This window comes from Chaetodon auriga, chromosome 12 (assembly GCF_051107435.1).
Source record: "Chaetodon auriga isolate fChaAug3 chromosome 12, fChaAug3.hap1, whole genome shotgun sequence".
In the NCBI taxonomy this organism is placed as follows: Eukaryota; Metazoa; Chordata; class Actinopteri; order Chaetodontiformes; family Chaetodontidae; genus Chaetodon; species Chaetodon auriga.
Window position 1 is genome coordinate 11,403,232 of NC_135085.1, and position 26,465 is coordinate 11,429,696.

Here is a 26,465-nt window from a genome sequence, read left to right on the forward strand (position 1 = left end):
GATCTGAGCAAATTAAGCTGCAACACTGTCATGCCGCCCTGAGGATCTCTGTCCATTTAAGGTCATCACATGACCGTTCATCTGCAGCCAGGTGTGGCCTGAATCATCGACTGTGCACTCAACAAACCAAGTTCATAGACAGTAACAACATTTGATGCAGATTTTGTTGATGTTGATCACTTGCAGAGAAGATCATTCATTCTGTAACTGGCTGATTTCTGGGCTCGTGTCTACTCCCCAGAGGAAGAACCCCTCTGAATTTGGCTCTGCAGCGCTAACCTGAACACACGATTAAAATTCAAATGCTGTTGTTTACTTCAACCAACGCTTCTACACTATGGCGTGTAGTGATTCACTGCAGCTTCTGGGAGCTGCTAGCCGTCATGTTTTATTTAACCAATGAATCACCATTAAGTCCCCTCTCCTGCTTGATTACTGTTAATGACTGAGAATAGTCCTCACTTCCCTGAGCTGATCTCACCTGTCCCTGCTCAGTGATGTCAGCGTGGCTATCTTGCTTGATGGTGTCACTGGGTCATTCCTGTCAGGCTGACTAACACACTGCCTGGTGTCTCCAGTGTGTTTTTTTTAGATGCCGTGTGTGTGAAAGATGGCTTTAGGTTATCTGTGGCAGTCAACCTTGTTGCTGACTGATTTATTATGTCTGACACGCTATAGGCCAGAGCTGTATGTGTGTATGTGTGTGTGTGTGTGTGTGTGTAGTGTATGGAGATCTTTATATAGCCACAGTTATCCAGGAAGAAGGAATGCCCTGGATGCCAGTGACCATATTTGAACAGTGTGTCTGCTACAGGCAGACTGCACACACACACTGACACACTCAAACACTCACCTCCCCTTCATGGTCACGCTCTGTGTGTGTGTGTCTCTGTGTGTGTATGCTCTGTGTTGTAGTTACACTGGATCCCCACTACAAGGCAATGTAACACCTTGTCTGGTAGTGACAGAGGGGGCTTCGACTTCTCTTGACTCACAGGGAGCAAACTTCTCTCTCTCTTTCCAGCACTTTCTGGCTTCTTCTCTCTGACGGTCTCCTCTGCTGACTGACAACATCCACTCCGACCCCGTGGAGGAAACCACTCCGCCTCTCTTTATTTCTTACCCTTCACTCGCTCCGTGCTGATCCGGACGGCCAGCGCCGGTGGTTGAGCGTGCACGCTTTTTTGGGGCTGTGTGTTGTGTGTGTATGTGTGTGTTCGTGTGTGCGTGAGTCAGTATGCCATGTCGTCCCCTGGCTCGTCGTTTGTGCAGATAAAGCATGAGGACCTGCTCTTTTATGAGAACTGTGGAGGAGGCAGCTTTGGGAGCGTCTACAGAGCCCTGTGGATTTCCCAGGACAAGGAAGTGGCTGTGAAGAAGCTGCTGAAGATTGACAAAGAGGTAAGGAGGACACACACACACGCACACACACAGAGCAGTTGTACTCTTGTGCAGCAGAGACACATCACTTCATGATTCAAAGTATTTATAAGTTATGGACTCATCTGTGACACACTGCTGCTCCAAACTTCAACATGAATCATTAATTCCCCAGATTCTCTCTGGACTCGTACAACCAGAGCCCCCTCCCTCATTCTCCCCCCTCCTCCACTGTTGTCTGTCGTTGAACAAGTGTTTATCTTAAACATACCTCTCCTTGTCCCCCTCCTCCTCCCGCTCGTTGTGGATGGAGCCGTTTCATTTATGGCAGCACTCCCCTGTTCCTCCCATTGTGTGTTAAGGCGAGGTGTGTGGTCATTTGGGCCGTTGTGCATTGCACTTCAGGCCCAGGTGGTTCTCCACGAGTATGACCCTGATAGTAATCCAAACACAATGTCCTTCCATGTTATTAAGGCTCACAGTCCGGTGTCAGGAAACTGCTGGAAGTTCAAGTGGCCTGTGGGTGAATCGGGCACTGTGTTATTGTTGTGGCAGCAGGTTTAAACAATGTAAAGTATGTACAATACATAGAACTGCAGGGGGAACAGAGTTTGATTTGTCATTTGACTTATTTCTCTCACACCCACACGCAAACACATGCAGGGTGGCCAGACATGCATAAAAGTGTGTGTGTGTGTGTGTGTGTGTGTGTGTGTGTGGCTCATATGTAAATACAAACTGATGGATGGTGAGAGAATTGCTCTTTGTGAATGCTTGACTGCAACACTTCACATGAAATGGACTTGCCTGCCAACATTAAAATCCGATTTCAGCGTGGATCTCTGAAGGAACATTACGTTCACACAGCAGTGGACGGAGTGTACAGATCTGTAAAAATAGCAACATCACATTGTAACAATGCCCTATTAGAAGTGCATTTGAATTTTATTGACGTGAAAGTACAGATGCATGAGCAACAAAATGTATTTAAAGCATCGAAAGTAGCAGAACTTATGCAGAATGTGTTGTATTCAACAGATGGAGGAGCTACAGCTGTTAGATAAAAGTACCTCAAACATGTACTTAAATATATTTCTTGAATAAATGTACTTAGTTGCATTCACAAATGTATCACTGCATGTGCACAAACTGGTGTTTGCCCACACTGATTACCTCACACGTGGAGGAAAAGATGGGAATGAAGGTGATAAAATAAATCACTCTTCGCTCTGTTGAGAAAATATTTGGAGTTAAATTGCAGTTTTTTTTTGTGTGATTTCATATAATTGATGGTTCGTTATTATGTTGCTTGGCAACAGTTACATATTCCACATATTCAGAGGGTATGACCGACCTGTCAGCTCAGATTAATGGCATGTTTGTCACCCCAGTGTGGAGGGTTTGGAGACTCAACCTGAGGTATGAAAGAGCTTCAGACCTCGGTCCAGGCATCCCGGAGACACTGTCAAGAATAACTTTAAAATTCAAAAACATGTCACGTGCTCTACCTTCGAGGTTTACGGCCTCTCAGGAATGATTTAGACTGCCCAAAGGTCACGTTTCCTTGCCGGTGTCAGTTATTGGAAAACTGAAGGAGGACTGTTGTTCATATCCCTCTGTTTCTCTTTTTCTTGTCTCCTCGTCCAGGCTGAGATTCTTAGTGTCCTGAGTCATAAGAACATCATTCAGTTTTATGGAGCCGTGCTGGAATCTCCCAACTATGGCATTGTCACAGGTCAGACCCCACGTGTGTGTGTGTGTGTGAGATCCATGTGTCCTTTCAGATGTTCATACAGCCTAAACGTGTTGTTGTGGGAGTATTTCAATCCATAATTTCATTCTGATTAGAGTTATCTTCTGAAAGAGTGCTCTACAAATTAAAACTTTTTTTTTTGGGTGGTTGCAACCTAATGGGTAAAGGTAACATTAGGTCAGGTCAAGGTTTAAGGTGAGACATGAGGGGGTTAGGGTCACGGCAGATATAAAACTAGACCACTGTGTGTGCATTAGCTTTATTAGTGAGTATTTGATCCTAGAAGTGCCACTTACAGACACGTTAGCACATGCTCCGATGGCAGACAAGTGTTTATGTGTGTGTTTTGAAGTATTGGTGTAGGCTCAGAGCGCTGCTTCTTGCTTCCTGGCAGGACATTTGTAACTGAGAGCAGCATGTTTGGATGTGGTTGTAACCTTGGATGGGGTCATATGGTTAAGATAAAGCACCGACACGCCACTACAGACTTGTCCAGCAACAATTCTCACTGCAGCTGAGTCGAACAGAGCCCAACGCTGACTAAAAATAATAAAGTACAGTAGGCACGAGGAAGAGCTGGCTCAGGAGATGGGCTTGTTCCAAGTAAAATGCATTTTGCAGCCAAGTAAAGGGACAGATTCCTGCATGTTCTACACTCCAGGCTATAGCCAGTTTGTAAACTCAAACAGTGTTACAGGTTAGCCTCCTGGCATTGATGTTTTCATCCAGAATTCTGCGAGACTCAATGTCTCTTTTCAGCTGTTCTCCTATGATGACCATTGCTTCTCTGTCTGTGTGTATTCCTGCAGAATATGCCAGTGAAGGGTCTCTGTATGAGTACCTTTCCAGTGAGCAGAGTGAGGAGATGGACATGGAGCAGATCATGACGTGGGCCATACAGATAGCCAAAGGTACACCTGAGGGAATGAGGATATTGATAAGAAAAATACATCAGTGTCAAGGTTGAATCACTTGGCTTTTGATATCAAGCTGCTCAGTGTTAAGAGCACTTATGCAGTCACGCGTGTCTTGTTTACTGTCACACTCCAGTTATCATTGACCAGAGTTTATGGTTTACACACAGCTTTGTATTTGCCTCCTAATCACTGTCTCTAACCTGTTAAACACTGATAAGCTTTTTCCAAAGTACTGGGTTTCTGAGTTAACCTGAAAGTGAGTTCAAACCAAAATATTTTAGATTAATTAACATTTATAGGCTGTAGTTTCTAATTCTTAATGCTTGGTCTCCTTACAGGGATGCATTACCTGCACGCAGAAGCTCCAGTCAAAGTCATTCACAGAGACCTCAAGTCACGGAACGGTAACACATGACCTGAAACACGTTCCGATTTTTCCCTCAGACGCTGCTTGTTTCTCATCTGCACATTGAAACAGGTGTATATGCTGATTGGTTTCTCTGCTCTCTCTCTCTTACAGTGGTAATGACAGCAGACAAAGTGCTGAAGGTTTGTAAGAGACACATATTAGCGCTTTTCATTCAGTTCAGGCATGCACTGAGGAAAACTGGGTGTTTTCCTCACTGCTCTCTCTGTTGGGATTTCAGATTTGTGACTTTGGGGCGTCTAAGTTCCTGTCCCACACCACCCACATGACGGTGGTGGGCACTTTTCCCTGGATGGCTCCTGAAGTCATTCAGAGCCTGCCTGTCTCCGAGACCTGCGACACCTACTCCTATGGCGTGGTGAGTTTTCAGTACTGCACAAATATCAGACCGGGAAGTCAAACCTCAATACTTTGCAGTTTGTAGTGCATTTAATTCCAGCTGTCAGTACTTGACAGTTTTCAAGACTCTGCTTCCTCAGATTTGCAGTCTTCACTTATTCAGACAGTTTTACTAAGTAATTTTGCCAATTTTAGACTTTTACTAAGGACAGATTCTTGTCTTATTTCAACATTTAACATCTGAGAAGTTTGACTTCCTTTGTTAAATGATAAAAAATAAGTATATTCCTCAAATAAAGTATCAGAAAAGTGCTGTTTGGTGTCAGCTACTGCATCAGCACTAGTGTGAATTCATTTCAAACACTTCCTTGCCACACTGCGCTGGGTTTCGTTTGGTTTAGCGGTGCCTGTGTATTAAGACATCTCCACAACTATCCAGGAGAGGTATTGCTGAAGTATTTGGAGCTACCAGCAGCCCGTCAAAGAAATCATGTCTGTCTGAACTGAACCACAGTCTGCTCTGTGGGCAGGTGCTGTGGGAGATGCTGACTCGGGAAGTTCCTTTCAAAGGTTTTGAAGGACTGCAGGTTGCATGGTTGGTGGTGGAAAAACAAGAGGTAACCCATACACACACACACACACACACACACACACACACACACACACACACACACAAACAAACATACACATTTGAGCACACCTTTCTGAACTGTCAGCATGTAGACCCACCAGAGTTTGAGAAGGCTGGAGGAACAATGCGATGCTCTCATGGTTTCCACTGCGAGCTGGTGAGGCTGAGGCTGGGTATTTTTAGGCCTGATGTCAGTTCTCTGCTCTTGTAAGGCCTGGATACACAGCAGTGGAGCTCGGCCAGACTCCCCCCTCCCAGCTAAAGCCTTTACGAGAGAGAGAGAGAGAGAGAGAGAGAGAGAGAGAGAGAAAGGGGGGAAAGAGGAAAGATCGTATAGATAAGAGGGAGATTCAAGAGGTTTATAGGAGACGGGGAATGATGGTCATACAGCGTGCGTGTGTTTCAGTTTTTGACATGCCTGAATCCCCCTCAACAGTCACACACAAACACAAGGGGCCAACAAACAACTCTGAGAACATGATTCCTGCGTAGCTGTTGGCTAATCTCCAAATACTCTCCCTAAATAACTCACTCTCTCTCTTTCCCAGTCTCCCCATGATTTTCCCCTCCACTGCTATACCTCTCCTCCTGACCCTCTTACTTGCCCTCTCTCCACTCAGAGTCAGTGATATTTTAGGATTAATCCCCAGAGAAAACTGTTTCCACTTACTGCGCTGTACTATGGAGCTGTCTGGGCTCATTCAGACCTTTGATGATGCCATGGGATCTTTTATGCAGGGACACTATCTCAGTGGCTTGGTGTGGTTTAGTGTTGTTCCTGCAGCTTACATATTTACAGAGAGGTAAACAGGGGCTGAGACACATTTACCCACTTAATTGTAGACTGTACATTAAAAAAAATAGGTGAATAAGAGCTTGGTCTGTAATGTGCAACAGAATTTTAAATATATTAAACATAAAAAAAAACATATTAGAAACAGCCCCTCTGTCTCGTAATGTGCCTGTAAAAACCATTACAGTTATTTTCTGTATTTTTTTTTTTTCTGAGCTCTTCTCACAGGTTTCTTGTTTGTGTGTTGATGTCATGTACTTCTGAGAACCAATCAGGATTTGATGACATGATGAGATGACAGCTGTGGGGCTGTTTACTTGTGCTTCCAGGCCACTGTCAATCAAATCTGATCAAACCACACCCACACAGTCCTGATGAATTAGCTGAGAGGAGGAGTGTTAAACTCTACCGATACCTTAAAATGTTTTTAGCCACACTAGGGGGCTCTAGCGCTACCATGTGGTCGACAACTTTGGCTCTTAATGATTTGTCTTGGCGTCTATTGGTTGGATTTTCGTGAAATTCTAGGTTTTCATGGTGCCCTGAGTCCCAGTGACTTTGGTGATCCTGTCATTTCTCCTCTGGAAATACCAGGTTGATACTTTTGGTTCACCATGAAATGTCTAAAATTACTGGATGGATTGCCTTTGCATTTGGTACATACATTGATGTTCTTCCTTGTGATGAATTGTAGTAACTTTGGTGATTCCCTGACTTTTCATGCAGCACCATCATCGGGTCAGATTGAGTTTGTCAAATTCTTGACCAAATACATGTAAAAATAATGACATTCCCATCAGCCTCTGCTCCATTTACTGCTAAATAGCAAATGTTGGCAAGCTAACACAATAAATTATTACCGTGAACATATCAAATATTATGCCCGCTATGCACGCTGCTCAGCATTCTAGCATTTTCACTGTGAGCAAGTTAGCATGCTAACATTAGCATTTGCCTCAAAGCTCCACTGTGCAGCCTCACAGAATGGATCTGAGTCTTTTGTTTTAACTTTCATTTAGCTTATTTAGTCTTGAGTATTTATTGTTGTGGAGAAAAGTCAGGTTGAAGCCACATTTTCAGCTTTTAATGGTTGTCAGTGGGTTTAAGTAGCCTTAAAATTGGGGTGGTCTGACATGACTTTACTGTTAAAAGTAAAGGCTTCTGCTTCTTGTATTTGCATGTTTGTGGGTATCTAGAGGCTGACCATCCCCACCAGCTGTCCAGCAAGTTTTGCAGAGCTGATGAGGAAATGTTGGCAAGCAGACCCAAAGGTAAGCCAGATGGACAAGGGATACAATTGTTAATCTTATGCCTCACTTGTACTTGTACACTTTTAAAGATATTAAAAACACGTGTGTCAGCTAGTTATTTTATCCTGTGTGTTTACATGTACCTACAGGAGCGTCCACAGTTCAAACAGGTGCTGGCAACCCTGGAGACCATGGCCAACGACAGCAGACTACCGGACCAGTGCAACTCCTTCCTACATAACAAGGACCAGTGGAGGTACACACACACACTCACATACACAGTGTTGCAGACATCCAAAAGAAAACACTGAATGTATCTGCACTGTGTCTGAGACTGAGGTGTCTTGTTTAATTTTCTAAGAGTATTATACACTAAAGTCTTGGTCTCTTGTCAGAATGACAAATGCAGTCTGTGGTTTACTGTACTCCAAATAAAACTCAATATGCATGCACACACACATTCAACATAGTCACACACGTGCCAGCATGTACACACACATACATACACAGCTCTGTGGACTCTAAAGCTCAGGAGAGAAGTTGAATGTGTTACCCTGTGCTCCACTTCAGTCTATAATAAGCTCTCTGGAAAGTGTCCATGGAAGAGATTCCTCCACTCCACTCTGCCCTCGCTCCTCCATGGGGAGAACGACAGAGGGGTTGGAGCAGGGGGGAGAGTGGGACAGAGGTAGGGGAGAAATCAAATGTGAGCTGAAAATGAGGAGAAGTGCAGGGAGGAACAGAATGTATTGGCTGTCTGTGAACTCTACAACACTGAACACGAGAGACACAGCAAGGAAAGCAGGTATCCAGAGTGAACAGATGACAGGGGTGAGAATGAGGGGAGAGGGGGAGAGGTGGGGGATGGAGCGGAGGGAAGGTGCGAGATTCTGTGCATATTTAACATGAGTACAGCGATGCAATCAATTCTGAGTGAAGTTTTGGGTATGGGTGGAAAAACTTGGATAAGGGAAGGGGAGGCAGAGAGGAGGAGTGAGGGAGGCCAAGGGGCGGGATGAATGAATAGGGAGGTATGGAAGGAACACAGGAGGAGGTATGGCTGTGCGTCAGATCGGTCTATATTTAGCTGCTGCAAGGGTTGATTGTGTTTGTGAATGCGGGTTCACAGACAGTCACTCACCAACTCTCACAGTGACCTCTTGTGGCAGCAGACAGTACTACAGCTAAATATTTTACACATGAACAGCACATGAATGTGCCATGGAAATATTTCTCACTTTCAGTTTCTTTTTGCTGATTAGCTTTCTGAAAGTGAATCTTTCAATTGTATGTTGGTGGCAGTAAAGTTGCTGTTAAAACTAGATCTCATCTGCAGGTAAGAAGTCACAAAAGATGACATGATGTTCTGTCTGTGTGTGCACATACAACAGGTGTGAAATTGAGTCGACCCTGGAGCGCCTTCGGAAGCTGGAGAGAGAGCTTTACTCCAAAGAGAAGGAGCTGGAAGAGAGGGAGAGGAGGCTCAGATTGTGGGAGGAGAGGCTGATGGAGAGGTCCAACATGAGTCCCAGTCCAACCTCCCTACTCATGGAGCGCTCAAACATCTCACCAGTAAGTGGAAGTGGAGTAAATCTGTTCAGACAGCTGAAAACAAAATCAAAAAGTACCTTGATCATGACCCTCCTCCTCCTTCCTTCTCTCTGACCTCATCAGTTCTTCACACCAATGTCCATCGGTTCCTCTGGCTCTTTCTTCCGCTCGCACTCTCAGGACTCGAACAGCACAGGGATCAGCAGTGCTGGCGTCAGCAGTGCTGGCGTCAGCTGTCTCCTCCGCACCCTCAGCAACGGAGACACGGAGAGGGGCAGCAGTGCGGTGCTGGAGAGGGGGATGGGTTCACTTGACAGCGGGAGGCTGCACGCCATGCTCCGAGGGTTGCAGGGCAGGTTCGGAGAGGAGGACGAGGAACAGGAAGGAACCCTGGAGGAGAAAAGCTGGGGCCAGAGGGAGAGAGATGACAGTGGGAATATGGAGGGAGGAAGGGTGCAGGTAACACTCAGGAGCTTCCCTGGTGGTGTGGTGGAGAGGGAGGAGAGGACGTGGGAGGAAGGGGACAGGGAGAGAGGGGGGATGCAGAGGAGCAGGGTGACCACCATAGTCCGTGGATACTCAGGTGGGTTTGGAGAGGTGGAAGGGGAGAGGGAGACGGAGGGAGGATGGGAGATAGAAAAGCTGGGGGACAGGTTAGATGAAAGAGGGATGGAGGGAGGGATAGAAGGCAGCAGGCTCCCAACCATGTTTAAGGGTCTTCATGGGGGTTTGGGGGGCTTGGGGGACATGCTATCTTTAGACATGAATGAGATGGGGGAGATGGAGAGAATAGGTGACATGGACATGGATATTGGTGACCTGGGAGTGAGGAAGGTGGTAGGTCATGGTGTCAGGAGTGAGGTGGGGGTCAGGGGTCGCAGGAGTGACATGGGAGTTATGGTCCAGGGAGTCCGAGGTGACCTCAGTGAGGCAATTAGTCAAAAGATTAGAGGTGAAGTCGGCGTCATTGGTCATTCAGGGGTGCAGGTGAGCATGCGGTCTTCGTCCAATCAGAACTCTGTGAAGAGCTGCAGTGTGCGACACGGAACCAAGATCAACATGGCTACTGCAGCCATGGACATGATGGAGCTTGACTGGTCTGACAGTGACTAGAAAACACACAGGAGCCCACACATGCACAGAAGACACACATAGAAAATACACACAGAGGCCAAACTAGAAAGATTTTGACTTGTTAGCACATACGAGCGACGGTATGTGTGTTAGGATCTCCAGTTGACAAACAGCTGGCAGACACACATTTCTTTTGTTAAATTCTTTTTTATTGAATGGATGAATACGACACCCATGTGTACTGTGAAGTAGGAAGGAGCAAAGAGACAACAAGAGGTTGTCTTGTCATGTTGTCAGAATGACTTCACCTGTGTAATTTAATGTGCTATTAAAACTGCTGCATAACATACTGTAAGAGGTACAAGTGTTACAAAATAACACACTTGAATGTGGCTCTAATGAGGCAGCACTTTTTACATGCTTATGAAGAATCTTGTAGTTTGTAGATTTGGTTTGTTCAGAACGGGCTTTGACTTTATCAGTTCTAACTGTGATCTAGTGTGTGAATTTTTGGCATTTCTTTCTGTATATTTTATCATTTTTCAATAAAAAGAAAAGAAACTGATTCCATTCCTGTGATTCTGCTTTTTTTGAGCTTCCATCTTCCAGTATATGTATACATTGCAGTATATGTAAAATATCAGAAATTGAACAATATGGATGAAAACTGAGACTGTCCCTTGTTTAACACCTGGTGACACACCTACCTTTCCAAACAAAATAAAATCCCTCTCAACGTCTGAATCTTGACCCCTAGATGGAGGTAACAAACACAGCAACGGTTCTGTGAATTCCTGAATGACTGCCAGTGGCAGTAAACAAAGTAGATATATCTCCTACCACAACAAAGTCACATGGGTGAAGTGTAGGCTACCTGCACATCCCAGCTATAAACAACAGGTGGTGGCCTACATCCAGCCTCTCAGTCTTCTCACCCTGAAAGGCTCAGCGTGACTGGCAGTCATCCAGGAATTCACAGAACCATACTTGCCTTTGTAACCTCATTCCTTACTGTCAGCAGTAAACGAAGTGGATGACTCACACCAGTAGTGTCACAAGGAACAAAAATCACCTACTGGTCAACTTGTAGAAGCCAGAGGCAGAATGACTGATGCTAGCATGGACCCAGAGGCCACATTAAGGCGTTAGAAAGTCAAAAAATGTGCAAGGCTGTGTCCAGGATGCCACTTTACACATCATTGATAGTAACACCAGGATGTGGCCACACCTCGGGTGGAAAGACAGATAATAACTAAGGTTTACCTGCTGCTTCATAAGCCTTGTTTAGACAGCGCCTGCCCCTTGTTCTTTCCATTGTGGCACCCTAACAGCTGCTCTGTGTGTCCAAAGCTCTGTGCTGCTACAATGTACAACTGCAATGTCCAGACTGGACACAGCAAATTGTCCCTCTCTCCCAGCTTAGATCTAAATGGGGAAGATGGTACGCTGCCAGTTTTACAGCCTGTTAAAATGGCTGGAGGATAAAACCCTTGATTGGAAAGAGATTATTTGGAATGACCTTTGCCAGCTTGTTATTATATTTTGGGATTTCTCCACATTTATTGCTACAGTAGCACATTCCATGATATTTTTATTGTTGTTGACATTCTTTCTACTATTTTACAGCTGAAGTCATTATTCATATCATTATTCATTAACGAGGCAGCTTCTCTCAGAGGTGCTTGTAGACCTCAAATTCCACGTCAGCTCCCTTCTCTTTATGAGGCTAAGTCTCTGTGATAAACCATTACAGTAAACAAGGTGAAATGTCTCAAATAATCCTTAATTCTTGTAAAATTGCTATAAAGGCTTTTACTGTTGAAGTGTATTATTCACAGTGTACTGCCCATTATTATGGACGTATGGAGAATTGCGAATAAAAGTGAGCTAGGCCGGATGCAGGCTAGTAATGGTATTTATAGCTGGGACGCACAGGTTGCCTACACGTCACACACCTGACTTTGTTTAGATAAGACCTTGACCCGAGCAGAGCACGAGGAGACATATTCACAAGGAATGAAACTGAACTCCCTCTCACACACTGAGCAGCAGAGCCACTCCTGCCAGCACCCACTTGGCAGGCCTCTCCCTGGTTTTAAGGCTGAAAGTCCAGACATATGTGGTTCCTCTGATCTTGGTCTTGTACAGTGGACACTCGTAGATGTTCCTGGTCTCCTGGCGGTCATTGGGCACAGCTCGGACTGAGATAACAGGCATAGCCGGGGTCAGATCCTTTAGACGGGCCTCAGTGATCACCCCAGCCTGAGTGTCCCACCTTGCACCTGCAGAAGAGGAGAGGAAAAATGGAATTACCTTGAGTAAAACAAGCACATTTGAACATTACTTCCTAACTGTCCCTCAAACTTAAGTAGGATAAGTTTCTCACTCAAGGATCAGTAACAGAAAACAGGCCCTCCATGTTGCACATCAATAAAATGAAGCTGTGTTTGACTACCTTCCATGTAAAGTCCATATATGTATGCGCCCTCCCTGGCGGGTTGGTTGAACTCTTCCTTAAACTTCTTGGTCACATCCACTGTCAAGTTCACTTTATCCAGGGGCCACTCGTTCTTACGCGCCAGAGACTGCATCACCGCTGCAAAGCCAGAGTGGACAAGGGATGATGCAAGAGAAAAAAAATGAGAGGAGAGCTGGGGAAGTATTTCACTCAAGCCGGAGCAGTGCTCTTATCTGTATGCACGAGTGACTGTTACCAGTGAGGAAGGACTGTGGGTTGAAAAGTCCAGACAGCCAGACAACGCTAGGCAGAGACAGGTCCTGAGTCCAGCTGTCCAGCTCTTTACAACGCTGCAACACATCATTATACCTGACACACACACACACACACACACACACACACACACACACACACACTAGTTTCTTACAGCTACTGTAGATGGATTAATGCATAACAGTGCAGCATCTCAAACAACTAGTTCTTTTCCTTTGCAGACAAAGTGTAATAACACACTAACTACATTTACTGTGATTGAATACAGTAGATGACACAAAAAGCAAAACAAAAGCATGAGTTCTAAAATGTAACCCCCACATTCTTTAAATCACAACAGATACACAGACATACTGACACACACACACACACAGGCACACACCATATAGCCAGGCTGTAGATGGAGGGGTAGGCCAGCTTGGTCCAGGTATCGGGGACGTTGTCAAAGAACAAGGCAGTCTGCAGCTTCTCCATCTCAGAGGAGATGGCCAGTTCACCCTTTGACAGACGTACTAAACTGTTACATCACTGTGAATACGGTGCAACATGTAGCATTTATATACTGTATGTTTGCATACAGTGCATGTTGAGAGCTGCACTGTGCAAACATACAAACCCATACAAAGACATAAACACACCTTGAGTCCCAGGTCAAGCTCCTTGAGCGAGCGCCTTATCTCAGAGATGAGTGTGTTCATGCGCTCGCACTCCTGGAAGCAGACCAGGATGTACGGGGACCGTTCAGCTGTCTTAGAGGTGATGTCAGACATATTGTACTCCTCTGGCAGCTTCTCCAGCACCTCATCTAAAATTGTTTTCACCTGACGAAGGGTTGAGTCAGTAATTATTACAATCAGTTTAATCTAAAACTGCTGCCACTGTGAGTAACTGAAAGATTGGACTGGTAGAGAAGTGTCAGTCACTTTATCAAAATAATGTATTTAAAAAAAACAAACGACAAAAATCCCACAAATAATCAGTTGAACAGTTGGTGTAGCTACCTTCTCCTCCAGGGTTTGTGTGGCTCCCTCCCCCATCACAGCATCAGGAGACTGCAGCTCCAGCAGAGTGTGGAAAAGGTTATCGGATGTTACTGTCAAGAACTCAATTTCTGCATTTGGGTGCAGCCCATAATGCACTGGGCTCTCGTGGGGCAGCATCTCATCTATGAAATCATGGTAGCCCTGGAGATGTAGGGAGAGTAAATGGTGAATGCTATCATTGGTTATTGTCATTTATTTATAAGAAAAACACTGGTTTCTTTTATTCGACCTGTTTTACACAGAAAAATTTAGCTTATGGAACTTTAACCTTTATTTACACAAGGATGAACAGGTGTTTCTATCCACAGAAAAACACACCAGGTGCAGCTACACTTCTGTTCAGACCAGTTAAATGTTGGAGATATCTGACAATGAAAGTTAAATCGTTTCAAGGAAATTTTTCCTCAAATATCCATCTCTAGTTACCTGGTAGTCCAGATTGGATGGGACGACAAACCCAGGAGCCAAAGCAAGCTTCCGGTCAAACTGGGAGAAAACAACAAATTTTTAGCTTTGGATCCCTAACAGCACAAAACATAAAATAATCCAAACCCAGGTAGCCAAAATTTCTTGGTATAAATCTGGCACGTCCGGTTGCCAGACACACTTTAACTTGCATGTGCAGTCTCTGGCCCAGAACTAGCCAAACCGCTGCTAACTGGAGCTGACTCTCAGCCTAAAATGTCCCAAGTCTGCACTCCAAAAACACAGTTAAATCTGGCAGCCGCGTTTTGTCTGCAACAAAGCCAGTTCACATTTGGTCCTCTTGTGCTAGAACACAGGAAAGCTTGCCAACACTCAACCTCTATCATAAAGACGAGGGAGGATCACATTCACATTTCCTCTCTTTGTATTTTCTGGCTCATGAACGAACCTGGTTGGGTTGCATGTATTCTTCCAGGTATGTTCTGCAGAGCCGTCTGTCCCAGTCGTCGGTGATGTGTCCTCCGTACATGATCTCCCCAAACAGATACCTCAGGTCCTCCCAAGGCACCTTCATCATCATAATCATGAAGAAAATCACTGCCAATAGTCACCTTTCTTATCCTCGTCATGTTGTTATGCACTGTCTCTCCCACTCAGACTACCAGAAACACATCCCACCTGTGCATTAGCCTCCAGGTAGTTGTAGAGGACGTTAACTGATATTGTCAGGTCTCCGGTGTTGAAGGGGTACTTTCTGTTCCAACCCTGGGGTCCAAACTTCCTCCTCTCTGCCACACAGGCATGGAAGTAACACAGAGAGAAGAGGATGGTCTTAAACTCCTGCTCACGGCTGCACTGGTCCAGGATGTCCTAGAGAGAGCCCAGTGAATTAATAAATGAATAAACAAATAAGCATGATGTGCACAAAGCAGACGGTCTCTCACCTGGTCAAAGTTGTCCAGCGCAGCGTGCAAATTGGCGAGCATGCCTGTGGGAGGTTCATTGGTGATCTTGATAGCGTTCTCCAGAATGCCCTGAGGTAAACATGTAAGATCAAAAGATTCTAATTTGTATGTAATGCCAAGACATACCAAAGTAAGGAACTGTGGCACACATGGCAGCAGCCGTGCGATGACATTCATCGTCTACATTCATCACATGACCTTCCTGCATAAACACTGTATTTCTACCTGAGGGATAATGTGTTCCTGGGGTGTTGGTGCCGGCTCAGCACTCATAAACACTCTGTAGTCTGGATGACTGCCTTCACAGCAGCGCTCCAGGAGCTTCTCAAGTGAACCCAGCCAGCGACCAACCAGGTGGATGTTCTGCAGGAGGGTAAATGAAAACAAACAATCAAACTCTTATTACAGTTAATACAGTATTCAGAGAAAAACATTGTCATTCATAATTTATAAACGATTTAAAATAAATAACTAAGTGTAGAAATTACATTTATTCTCAATTAATATTCAGTCAAGTATTTCTATCTATTCAAATATTCAGAGTAAACTCATCTCTCCTTCAATCAGACCTGCAATATAACCCAGTGACCCTCCTTGGCAGCCTTCTCCATGGCAACCTCAGCCACAGCTTCCTGGCCCTGGCCCAAGGACACGTTGTGAAGCTTCCCAAGATCGATCGTGAAACCCAGCTTCCTTCCTGAGGACACGCAGGATTGAATTTAAGTCCTTCTACATGCTGATGAAGGCTAAAACTCCTCCTTGTGAAAAATCTTCATGTGATCACACAGCCACAGAGATACAGCCTTTATCCTTTCAAAGAAGTTATTTCTGTCCCTCCTCCTACATCCTGTGTTTATTTTCTGCATTCACTTGCAACATGATCATTCATTTATCACTATGTCATTGTAATATATAGTTCTGGAGTTATTTCTAAAAGCCCAAGGACACTCAAAACAGTAAACGTGTCTGAGTATGTAATGTGTATGTGAGTGTATGCAGCCTGTGCATGTTTACAGCTCCTCTCCTTACAGTACCTAGAGATTCCACATCTTTAAGTGGGTCCACTCCGGGGGACAGGATGAAGAACACAGGCGAGGCAGGACCACTTTCTCTGAAGGACTTTGCAAATTCAGTCTTTCTGCCCTCTGTATACTTCACTCCAAGCTTCTCCTCCACAAAGTTCCTATAGAATGCCAACAGGAAGAACAGAAATGGTCCAGGTTTACAAAAAAAGTGATAGAGAAATGCATAACCCAAAAGGACCAGCAAAATGCAAATGTGTCATGAGGGAAAGAGCTGATAGATAAAAGAAGACAAGAAAACCCTCCTCACCTGAGAGCATACGTCATGCGGTCAGGTCTCAGGGCTCTCATCATGATCAGTTTCTGCAAGGAGCTTTTCCCTTTCCACTCCTGAGGAAACTTCTCTTTCTCTGGACACTCTGACTCCACCATCTTCTTCCAGCGTTTAGGAGAGCCTTCGATGTCCCGATCAAGACCACGAAACTCATCAGTGAAACTCATCACCTGGGCACAGACAAGGGGCAGCAGGTGGTGCTTGACAATATCATTTCTGAATGTGACACAGCAAAAATAAACAAACAGAATGAACTCTTGAGTGGATGTGTGTGTGCATGCACCTTGATGGCACTCCACGCTGAGTTGGAAAGAAAGTCGAGGGGGCTGGCATAGCTGTGGTCGATGTTAAAACGTAGCAGGAAGTCCAGCTCTCGCACATCTATCTCCTTACTCATCAGGAGCAACTAAAAGAGCAAGAACACAGTCAGGGTCGAAACGCACCCTCTCGAACTGTGACTCAAGCACATACACACCTGGAAGGCTAGCTGTGCAGTAAAGGTAAGCTTGTCTCTCTCAAATAACCCCCTGCTGATGTAGTTGAAGGTGGAGTAGGTAACACAGTCTATGAGAGTGTTTACTCTGCAATTCACATCCTCGGAGGCTTCCGCCATCGCCACCGCATTGTGGAAAACAACGTTAAAGGCCTAAGAACAAGAGGGAGGAACTTTCAGATGATTAGGTCGTTGGTCAGGGTCACAGGTCGCACATTAAGTTCTGTATTTTTCTTTGTAGGTTATCCAGAGTTTACCACACGATTCATTTGGTTTTAACATAGAGTCAATATGTGTGCGTCTGCTTCTTTCTCATTTAAATTGTCAGTGCTGAGGCTGTCAGTCTGCTCTTAATGCTTTACCTTGAGGCTGAACTGGTACATGGGGTTGATCTTGTTGAGATCGTTCATGATAAAGTAGAGCAGAGACGCTCTGACAGCAACAGGGCGATAGTATTCTCTGGCTTCGTTTATCTTCACCTCATTTACTTTAGCTTCCAGGACCTGAGAAAGAAGGAGGGAGTGAGTACAGAGAGGAAGAGATGGAAGAAGTAAAGGTGGAGCACTGGAGGAAATATGGTGGGAATTTATGAAAGATGCAAAACTAGTGAAATCACAACAACTAAGCACACACTCTGAGCCCGTTACCTTCATCTCTATCTCGGCAGCAGTGTGCTTGGTGGTCTCCAGCTTCTCCACCAGCACGTTGTCACCAAGGAAGTTACTCTCTGCAGCAGACAGCCTGGTCAGCAGCTCGTCCTCCAGAAGCTTCAGCTCAATCTTGAACATGTTCTGCTGTTTGGTCAGTTCACTCTGCAGGGAGTTTACATAAAAGCAAAAACATTACCAACACTGTTGGACTTAATGGAATAATTTAATGAAAACAACCTAAACCAAACCAGGTGTCTAATCTAAAAATAATTTTTTGCCCGCACTTCTATTAGGATGCAGTATATTGTAACAGGACACCAATTTGCCATATCACTGAGGGAAAGAGGATCGTAATTTGCCCCACCTTGAGGTGCTCGAGGTCAGGTCTTTCCTGATTCACCACCTGGGCCAGCAGCTGGTCCTCCAGACCATCCCTGGTCACAGTAAAATTGATGAGGGTGGTCTGGGCTTGAATCTCTGGTTTGTAGTGAGGATTGGCCAACTTGGTGTGGAGGATAAGTCTGAAGCCCGGGTGGAAGAAGCACTCTTTGTCCCCAACTTTTATACAACTGTGAGAGAGAGGTACAGAGGGAGGAAGCGTAAAGCATGAGATGGCAGAAAACTAATACAAAGTCATTTTGTGTACAGTACACATGGTCAAGTGTCTCTTGTGTTACCTGCCCTTCTTGATGGTGTGTCGTCCCAGCAGAGGGTCTATAACAGGGTCAATGGTCTCCTCAAGGTTCTCTATGAGGACAGTATCCCCTGCCACTACAGCCTGTTCTATCACATCTACATAGCTGGAACAACATTTAACATTGGAAAAAGGTGAGCAGCTGGGCAGTGAGGAGGGAGAGGCTGAATGTGGGAGAGAGACGACTGGGACAGGAGAAAAAGTCAGAGGGTATTGGATGGACAGGGCGAGAATGGCAATGAATGTGTTTCTAGTGTGTGAAAAAACAATGAAAGCTTTTATGTCTACACTCACCCTCTCTGCCCTAGACTGACGACCTTGAGGCTGCTGCCATAGCGACTCTTGATCCATTTGATGCCTTGCAGCTGAGGGTCAATTAGGAGAGGCCAGCGCTCACCTGAAGCAATACACACATGACCGACATGGAGATTGGATTATCATTGAGCAAAGGTGGCACTGCACAGTTCATGCTGCCTGCTATCAATCCTATGGTGATGTGATGTAGTATATTTAAGGCCACAGCTCACAGTTAGTGAGTATGGTCGCATTCTCAGTGGACATTTTGTCTCCTGGTAAGCCTTCATTGTTCCACTGGGCCACCATTGCATCATCAGTCAGCATCAGCACTGGATCCAAGCCCTCTGTCATGGGGATGGGCATCTGATGGAGAGACGACAAGGAAAAATGAGCAAAATATGAAGAGATGTCATCATGGAAATCTAAACATAATCTCCTCTTGAACAGGCAGCTGCGCTAATGAGAGAGGGAGGAAAAGAAGGAAAGAGCGGCACATTTTTCATATCAAATGTGAAGATAGCCGAATAATTTAGGACAATATGTTTTCATTGTAGAATAATTCTGGGAAAATGTTTAAGTGTTTGTAAGATTGCGACCTTCTGGCTGCGCAGGAAGGGCATCCAGAGGTTGTCCAGCAGCTCTCTCCTGTACTTCTTGGAGAAGGAGCCGGCATAGGAGATGAAGGCTGCGGTCAGGAGGACGTCCCCGCTGAGGGTTTCCTCTTGATCATGGTACTGAGCCACTGAGTGGGCCCAGCGCACATTCTCACTCTGAAACATGCACAGAGTACAGGCAGACACTCGAGTATTATTCCCAAAACACTTCAACACTGTGGGTAATGTTAAAAAGTGTGTACAGTTTACAACATGTAGCACTAATGCTACTTTAAGAAGCATGTTTCATTGGTTGCTGGTGTGCCCACCTCCAGTCCTTTGACCAGCCGATTGGCCAGTTCTATTGTCTTGTTGGTGCGGTTGACCTCTTCTTGAAAGCGTAGTTTCTCTGATGTGGCTTTCTCAAACGCTGTTGTCAGAGTTTCCAGGCTGCTGTCCAACTCCTGATAAAGAGGGGAACAGCCAAAAATATGATGACTTGTGGCCCTTGATGTTCCTTAATAAAATATCTCATAGAAATGTCTGAAAAGTAGTTTAACTCCATGTGCAAGCTGTTAAAGACCAGGCAAATAATATAACAAAAATAGCAAAATTATGCAGAGCCAGTAGCACCTATAAAAAAGAGCAGCCATGTGTCACAGTCACATTCTGAAAACGTGAGCGTTTGCCATTTCTAATCACCGTGGTCTAATCAGACTTACAGCAAGCTTCTTCCTGATGGCCTCCAGTTTCTCAGCAGCCTCAGCCAGATCAGCATTGGCCTGCGACAGACACATCCGCTTCATCTCTACCTCACAGAATACCTGGAAACAAAATAAACACACACAGCAGTTTGCCCCAAAATGTTCCCTTATTATGATGGATCCATTACAAAACAGTTCTATTAGCTACATTTAGAAGTGCATGTTTACTTTAATCAGTAAACCAGAATGGAACTTCTTCTCTATGATGACATAAAATCCCATGCACACACCGTACATTTGAAATCCACTAATATAAAGTCAACAAAGCAGAGTTGTACTTACAAAAATCTACCAAGGACAGCACAATAGTTGGGGAAAGAGAAAATAACTGATCAAACAACAAGAACGCAGTGCTGTACACTGAAAAACATCACACACTGGCTTAGCTTGGATGACACTAAATATGTGTGACAGCTGGTGAACATGTCTGTACCTCGTGGAAGCGTACGATGTTGATTACCCAGGCGCAGAGCCCCGCAGCAGCTGAGGATTTCTGACGAACGAACTCTGGGTTGAACTCAGGGTCGCTGAGGTGCTCCTCTCTCACGCACCTCACTGTGGCCTCGGGGATGTGCTCTTTGTCAAAGTTCACCAGAGCCTGCAGGAAGTCATCCACCTGGACGTGCAATTGTACGTATGAAGTTGATGATGCCACCTCACAACCTTCATACATAATACTTTTGCTGACTTTTTGGGTTCTAAATCATGAGTGGGAATTGAGAGGTGAAATAAAAATACACTCAGCCACACACCGTATCGTGTTTGCTAAAATCTCCTCTTCAGTTTCATTACAGCAAAGTACCTCGCTAAAATTAAAAATCCCTTTTACAAGAAGCCAAGATCACAGCAGCACACACAACATAAAATATAGAGGATAAAAAATGTTCAGTATAATAAAGTGGATTCAAAACTGATAAAATAACAGCAGTCAATACATCATTATAAAAAATATGAAAACACACACAATAAATATAAATATCCAATTCTCGGTTCTCAGCTCAGACAAGGGATTTGGGATAAAATGGCAATAACTCACTTTAAATGTGACACAATGTTATTTCAGCAGTTTGGGGAATTTATTGATGATAAAGTTTTTTGGCTTCTTGGTCGCCAGCCATAAATCTCACAACACTACAAGACATCACTGTAAAAGATCACCTTGCTCATGACCATCTTGGAAGCCTTCCAGCTGCGATCTTTGGGGATTCGGCCTTGGGGAGACAGCAGCACTAGAACAGCTGCTGAAACATTGGTGACAATAGCTGGAGGGTTGGGGAATGTCCTCAGCTCTGTCAGGTTCAACTAGATGAGCACACACACGGATAAAATTTTTATTTGGGAGGCTGAGATGGAGCCAACCTTGTAACAAAACAAAACAAATGACATAAATCAATTGTGGTGAAAGGATCTGGGTTTGTTTACTCATACATGTGTGAGTTACCCTGTTTAATGTATTGAGGGCTGCATTGGCTGCCTGTAGGGCAGGTTCAGCCTTGGCCAGGTCCTCCTCAGTTTCCTGCTGCTGTTTGGTCACTTCAGCTTGGATTGCTGCCACCTGAAGAAAGAAAAAATAACATGTCATATTGTACTTTGAGTACGACACACACCCACACCCACCCACACACACACACCTACCTTTTGCTCCTCTGCATCTGCCACAGCTCTCTCTTGATTAAGCTTGTCTGTCTGTTGTCCTATTTTGGCTATAAGAGCCTCTATATCTGTGTTCCTCTGCCACAGCTCCACCTCCTGCACCGCTAGCTTGGCTTTCAGATCCTCTACCTGAGTAACACAGACAGGAGGAGATCAGCATATAAAAACATGAAAATCACAAGACCGATTGGGAGAATATAATGTGTGGAGGGACAAAGTAGATAGCTTACAACTGTCTGCATTTATTCACCATAGCATATATTGCCTGACCTGTGAGGCAGTTGTCTGCAATTTCTGTAGGCCGTTCTCTAATCGCTCCATCTTCTGGGTCAACTCTGTGCGTTTTTTCCCCAGCAGGTTGCCATACAGTTTCATAAACTCCAGGAAACTCTTTGGGGTGGTGTAGTTAAAGTGCTTCTCATTCTGCTGGTACTTGACACTCACCTGTGCATTTCGGATAAACAAGAACTCTGAGTGATGATGTCAGACAAGGTGTCAGGAATGACTGTCACTCATGGTGGAGTGAATAACTCACCTCATTGACACAGGTGTGGGCATAGGAGATAAACTCACTGATGGATGCCCGCACATTTGGCTGCATGGCATAAACAAGCACAGGGAGTAAATAAAGGGAGTTATTATGTTAGCAGGCATTAGTTAGACCAACCAAATCTTTCTTAATAAAACAAAGACAATCATCATTCACTTTGTTGATATTTATGGATATGACTGATATACTACATCCAATTCCATATTACATTTCTGCTATTTAGTTTCCTGAACAGCAGAGGAAGATATATGGAAATGAAAACGAATATAAATGGCAGGTGAATGTGCTGTCACCTCCAGTCCGAGTATCTTCTCTATGAAACTGGAGCTGACAGACTGCAGGGCGAGCTGAGGCCAGGGGTGGAACCAGTCTATGGCTGTGCAGTTCACCAGAGCCGGAAACTTCCGTGCACGTGTTCGCAACGTGAACCCGACTGGCGAGAAACACAAGACGACCTAGAGGACAAAGAGGGTGGTGGCAGATGATATGTGACATCAGTGATATGGGAAATCGGTTAAATAAAGCAGATATCATATCACACGCTGATGCCAAATCACACACGGGTTAATATCACATAAATAATGCTTCAGACCTTGAGCTGTCTTCGTATCCTCTCAATAAAGAAGCTCCAGCAGTTGTCTCTGGTATCTATGAGTCCTAATCCTCTCAGCTCCATCCGGATCGACGTCACAATCATATCCACTTCTTCATCACTAAACAGGTCTGGAATATCCCCTTAATTGCACAGACAAAGCTAGCTCTGAATGCATATTTGTTGTCACATACAGCACAGTGTGAATACAGAATTCAGCAGTGTTCAGTGGAGTTGCTCTCTGCTTATCCTCAGATCTGTTCCTCATTGACAGTCAATGTAGCGTATACTAGCTTCTAAAACTCAAAATGCCATACAAAAAACACTTTTATTGGGACAAAACATGTAAAAATGTAGAGTGGATTAGAATCAGATTTTTGTGGCATCCTATGAAGTGCTTTTACCAGCCAGTGTAACCTGGGATTGAAGCATCATCATCATCATCATCCATGCACCACCCCATTAATGAAAAATATAATTCAAGGATAAATCTTACATAGGGCTGTGGTTCCACTACTGACTCTTTAATGTACCCAACCAGAAAACTTAAATTTGACTGATGAAAATCTGCAGCGGTTGCTGAATTTATGCTCTGAAAGTCTCTGACACTTTAAATTCATGCACATCTTTGATATTCCCTAGAAGAAAGTATGCTTTCAGTGGCTTTTTACACAGTGAAGCAGGAATTCTTTGCTCATTAAAAGAACAGGCACTCATCCCAGCTCAGTGTGTCCAAACCTGAGGCCAACATATCGTTGATGAGCACCAGGAAGCGTTCATCTGGAACCTGGGCATCTGTATGAAGGAACACCGTCCCAATGTTTTTCACCCCCACCTTTATATACAACGCTGCTATGTCACTCTAGAGATGAGGGGTAGCAGAAAAGGGACAGAGAATACATAATATGACATGATACAGATCCATCTGGCATAAAGTTATATCAAAGAGTGCAATGACATTCTGCATCATTTGTGCATGTGTGCGTACACGCATGTTTACCTTGAGGTCATTGATGCCGTAGCCTTTACGCAGAGTGATCTGGAAAACTTCCAGCATGCTGAGGAAGGCAGCCAGTCTACACAAACTTTGCTTCCCACTGCCTCCAACGCCCACCAGCAGGGCATTACCATAGGGGGCCTCCAGGATACGACTGATCCGGCACCTGAACACAAACACCAGAATTAATAGTGTGTATGGTCTGTTGTTTACATATGCGCTCATCTGTGCAAATTCCCCCCCTGCATGTTAACAGATGGTATATGTTCAACTGCAAATTGTGTGCACGTGTGTATGTCTTACACGTGCTGGATGGCTTCTTCAAACAGTACCAGGTCCATGACAGCATGCAGCTCATTATAATGCTCCAGAGCATCAGCCAGTGTCTTCTGGAGTTTCTCCCAGTCTGAAGCCTGACAAGACGGGAAAATAAACAAACTCTGCTCTCTTGAGTAATGGCAGCAGTGTCCAAGTAACTCTGTGGTAACTTCCACACACATAATGAAATTAAGTTCTTATCAAGACTTGAGTCAATTAACTTTCAATTCAAACTCCACATAGAAAAGAAAGGTAATTAGTTTGGTAATGACAGCGCATTCATCCTCATTTATTTTCTGACAGATTAGACATGACAGCCAAATTCATGCCATAAGGTTTTTGAATATGTGAGCTACAGATAATCCACATGCTAAATTGATTTAAGTCAAAAACAATTAAACTCACCCATTTTATTACCACAGTTAATAAAGAATAAATGAATGTTTGAAAGGAGCAACATGGACTCCAGATCTGAATAGCTCTGATGAGTTTGTGTGTGTGTGAGTGTGAATGTGTCGCACCTGGTGATAGCGAGGTTCTCCCACTCCCTGGGCGAAGTGACAGTACACCAAAGGCTGGTGGATAAAGATGGACTCATCTATTCCCTGGAGAAAATTGGCAAAAATGGAGATTAAAAAAAAAAAAGGGAAGAAAATATTGAACATACCACTGGCCTTCAATGGCTGGAAATAAAACAATTATTTTCAGTGAATTAGAATGACAGTACTGTATGTGCAGCCCTACAAAGACAAAGACATTACTGTACGTTCCTCACCTCAAAATATCTCTTGCCAGTGTCCAGTAGGATTTTGTTGAAGAGCTCCACATCTTTTTCTTCCATTAGTTTGTCAGAGTAAACCCTGGAGCTCTCATGCAGCCACAGGTGAACCAGGTCCATGGGGTAACGGACACTCTCCGGCAGGGCAAACAGAATACCCTACACACCAAGATACATGGAATAAATAACCATGTGATTCATCACACACGGTTGACGTCAAAGTACTAATTTATTTAAGACGTCTCCATCCCCACAGAGCAGGTATCTCACTGACCGACAGACAGTCAGATATACGTGGCTTGACAGCTGAAATGGATGTTCAGTCATTCAGCAACCACTTAATATTCCACTGAAAACTACAGATAATGGACCCATAGCTTTGTTAACTGTGTCATTGAATCTCATTCAATGAATTAAACATCATCCAAGCGGCTCACAGGAGACAGCCATCATTTAACATAATCAAGTTCGGTGTTTTTTATCTGGATGACCATGTCTGTCTTACCTGGAAAATGTTCGAGAGGTCTCGCAGGTTGAAGATGTAGTGGAAGCGTATCGCTGTGGGGAGGAAGTTCTGACTGATTTTTTGATGCAGACAGATAGCTGCCTGGATGAGCAGAACAAAAAGACGGACACATGTAGAGATGGATGGATAGATATTGGAAAAGACAAACAGATGGGTACTCTTATGAATAGCATGACTGATATATTGAAAGATGGATATTTGCATTGACTGGAACAAAGCCTGAAATCAATTGTAGACAAATAATGCATTGACACTGTGGTGTACCTGTATGAGAGTTCCAACTGAGCGTGAAACCCCGTAGCTGAATCCTCCCTGAAGGAAGTGAGCTGACAAGATGCTGGAGAAGATGGTGGCAAGTGCATCGGCACTGGGGAAATGTACGGCAAATACAGAGAAATGCCTCTGAAAGGAGAAATGAGAGACTTGACAAGGACTTTCCATTAAAAGGCTGTAGGAAGCACCTGTCAAACTGCTTTCCATATGTAATGATTAATGAGATTCATGCTGTCATCAGTCATTTGTTTCCTAGGCCATTCTAACCTCAATTTCACTGCTGTTTTTTGGGGCTTGTTTATTTCTTTATCATGTAATTGCTTCTTGCTTTTGCTGTTGATTAAATTCATTCTGTGTTAATCTGCACCTTGATAAATTACTTTGTAAAAATGCCTAATGAACTAATTAAGTAAAGTAATTGGAGTAGAAAGAACAATGGCGATGTGTGGTGTGTGTATGTGCCACATGCCTGTATGAATGAACGTCTATACCTGTAGTCTGGGGTTGATAGAGAAGCTTCCAGCTGTCGGGTTCATGCAGGTGATATACTGGCAGTTATGAATTTCCTTCAGCACCAGTCGTTGTCTGTCATACCTACACAGGTTTTGTCTATTTAGATTTAATGTAACTATGAAATTCAGTGTCTGTACT

General features: G+C 44.3%; 2 protein-coding genes across 2 annotated transcripts in view; one reads left to right on the forward strand and one right to left on the reverse strand.

The window, feature by feature from the left end:
• The first annotated feature begins 1,045 nt into the window (after window positions 1–1,045).
• On the forward strand, window positions 1,046–10,680 carry LOC143329831 (uncharacterized). Its single transcript, XM_076745937.1, has 11 exons — window positions 1,046–1,401; window positions 3,028–3,115; window positions 3,943–4,044; window positions 4,389–4,454; window positions 4,571–4,599; window positions 4,698–4,835; window positions 5,347–5,433; window positions 7,437–7,511; window positions 7,640–7,746; window positions 8,882–9,062; window positions 9,165–10,680. Exons 1-11 carry the CDS (start codon window positions 1,243–1,245, stop codon window positions 10,152–10,154), a joined length of 2,022 nt encoding a protein of 673 aa, XP_076602052.1. The 5' UTR covers window positions 1,046–1,242; the 3' UTR covers window positions 10,155–10,680.
• Window positions 10,681–11,291: 611 nt separating this feature from the next.
• Window positions 11,292–26,465, reverse strand: part of dnah9l (dynein, axonemal, heavy polypeptide 9 like) — a 33,205-nt gene continuing 18,031 nt past the window's right edge. The window contains exons 48-89 of the mRNA XM_076745936.1: window positions 26,306–26,408; window positions 25,806–25,943; window positions 25,521–25,622; window positions 25,013–25,174; window positions 24,759–24,842; window positions 24,223–24,332; window positions 23,923–24,085; window positions 23,661–23,784; window positions 22,923–23,065; window positions 22,624–22,785; window positions 22,316–22,375; window positions 22,051–22,224; window positions 21,763–21,909; window positions 21,569–21,682; window positions 21,286–21,429; window positions 20,561–20,743; window positions 20,410–20,415; window positions 20,086–20,187; window positions 19,693–19,827; window positions 19,367–19,540; window positions 19,001–19,133; window positions 18,768–18,870; window positions 18,457–18,579; window positions 18,144–18,348; window positions 17,777–17,941; window positions 17,492–17,632; window positions 17,112–17,282; window positions 16,920–17,042; window positions 16,613–16,806; window positions 16,315–16,463; window positions 15,850–15,977; window positions 15,506–15,643; window positions 15,260–15,349; window positions 14,994–15,185; window positions 14,764–14,883; window positions 14,316–14,375; window positions 13,848–14,030; window positions 13,485–13,667; window positions 13,229–13,344; window positions 12,830–12,942; window positions 12,571–12,711; window positions 11,292–12,397 (exon numbers count right to left, since the gene is read on the reverse strand). Of these exons, the coding sequence (XP_076602051.1) occupies window positions 12,150–12,397; window positions 12,571–12,711; window positions 12,830–12,942; window positions 13,229–13,344; window positions 13,485–13,667; window positions 13,848–14,030; window positions 14,316–14,375; window positions 14,764–14,883; window positions 14,994–15,185; window positions 15,260–15,349; window positions 15,506–15,643; window positions 15,850–15,977; window positions 16,315–16,463; window positions 16,613–16,806; window positions 16,920–17,042; window positions 17,112–17,282; window positions 17,492–17,632; window positions 17,777–17,941; window positions 18,144–18,348; window positions 18,457–18,579; window positions 18,768–18,870; window positions 19,001–19,133; window positions 19,367–19,540; window positions 19,693–19,827; window positions 20,086–20,187; window positions 20,410–20,415; window positions 20,561–20,743; window positions 21,286–21,429; window positions 21,569–21,682; window positions 21,763–21,909; window positions 22,051–22,224; window positions 22,316–22,375; window positions 22,624–22,785; window positions 22,923–23,065; window positions 23,661–23,784; window positions 23,923–24,085; window positions 24,223–24,332; window positions 24,759–24,842; window positions 25,013–25,174; window positions 25,521–25,622; window positions 25,806–25,943; window positions 26,306–26,408 (5,749 nt within the window). The 3' untranslated portion in view covers window positions 11,292–12,149. The remainder of the gene's footprint in view (window positions 12,398–12,570; window positions 12,712–12,829; window positions 12,943–13,228; window positions 13,345–13,484; window positions 13,668–13,847; window positions 14,031–14,315; window positions 14,376–14,763; window positions 14,884–14,993; window positions 15,186–15,259; window positions 15,350–15,505; window positions 15,644–15,849; window positions 15,978–16,314; window positions 16,464–16,612; window positions 16,807–16,919; window positions 17,043–17,111; window positions 17,283–17,491; window positions 17,633–17,776; window positions 17,942–18,143; window positions 18,349–18,456; window positions 18,580–18,767; window positions 18,871–19,000; window positions 19,134–19,366; window positions 19,541–19,692; window positions 19,828–20,085; window positions 20,188–20,409; window positions 20,416–20,560; window positions 20,744–21,285; window positions 21,430–21,568; window positions 21,683–21,762; window positions 21,910–22,050; window positions 22,225–22,315; window positions 22,376–22,623; window positions 22,786–22,922; window positions 23,066–23,660; window positions 23,785–23,922; window positions 24,086–24,222; window positions 24,333–24,758; window positions 24,843–25,012; window positions 25,175–25,520; window positions 25,623–25,805; window positions 25,944–26,305; window positions 26,409–26,465) is intronic.

What these genes read in the sequence shown, in the direction of transcription:
- LOC143329831 (XM_076745937.1), top strand. Translation starts at nt 1,243, where the DNA reads ATGTCGTCCCCTGGCTCGTCGTTTGTGCAGATAAAGCATGAGGACCTG. An exon ending in CAGCAGACAAAGTGCTGAAG is followed by an intron (nt 4,600 to 4,697) that starts GTTTGTAAGAGA and finishes TTGGGATTTCAG; the next exon opens with ATTTGTGACTTTGGGGCGTC. An exon ending in ACACCTACTCCTATGGCGTG is followed by an intron (nt 4,836 to 5,346) that starts GTGAGTTTTCAG and finishes CTCTGTGGGCAG; the next exon opens with GTGCTGTGGGAGATGCTGAC.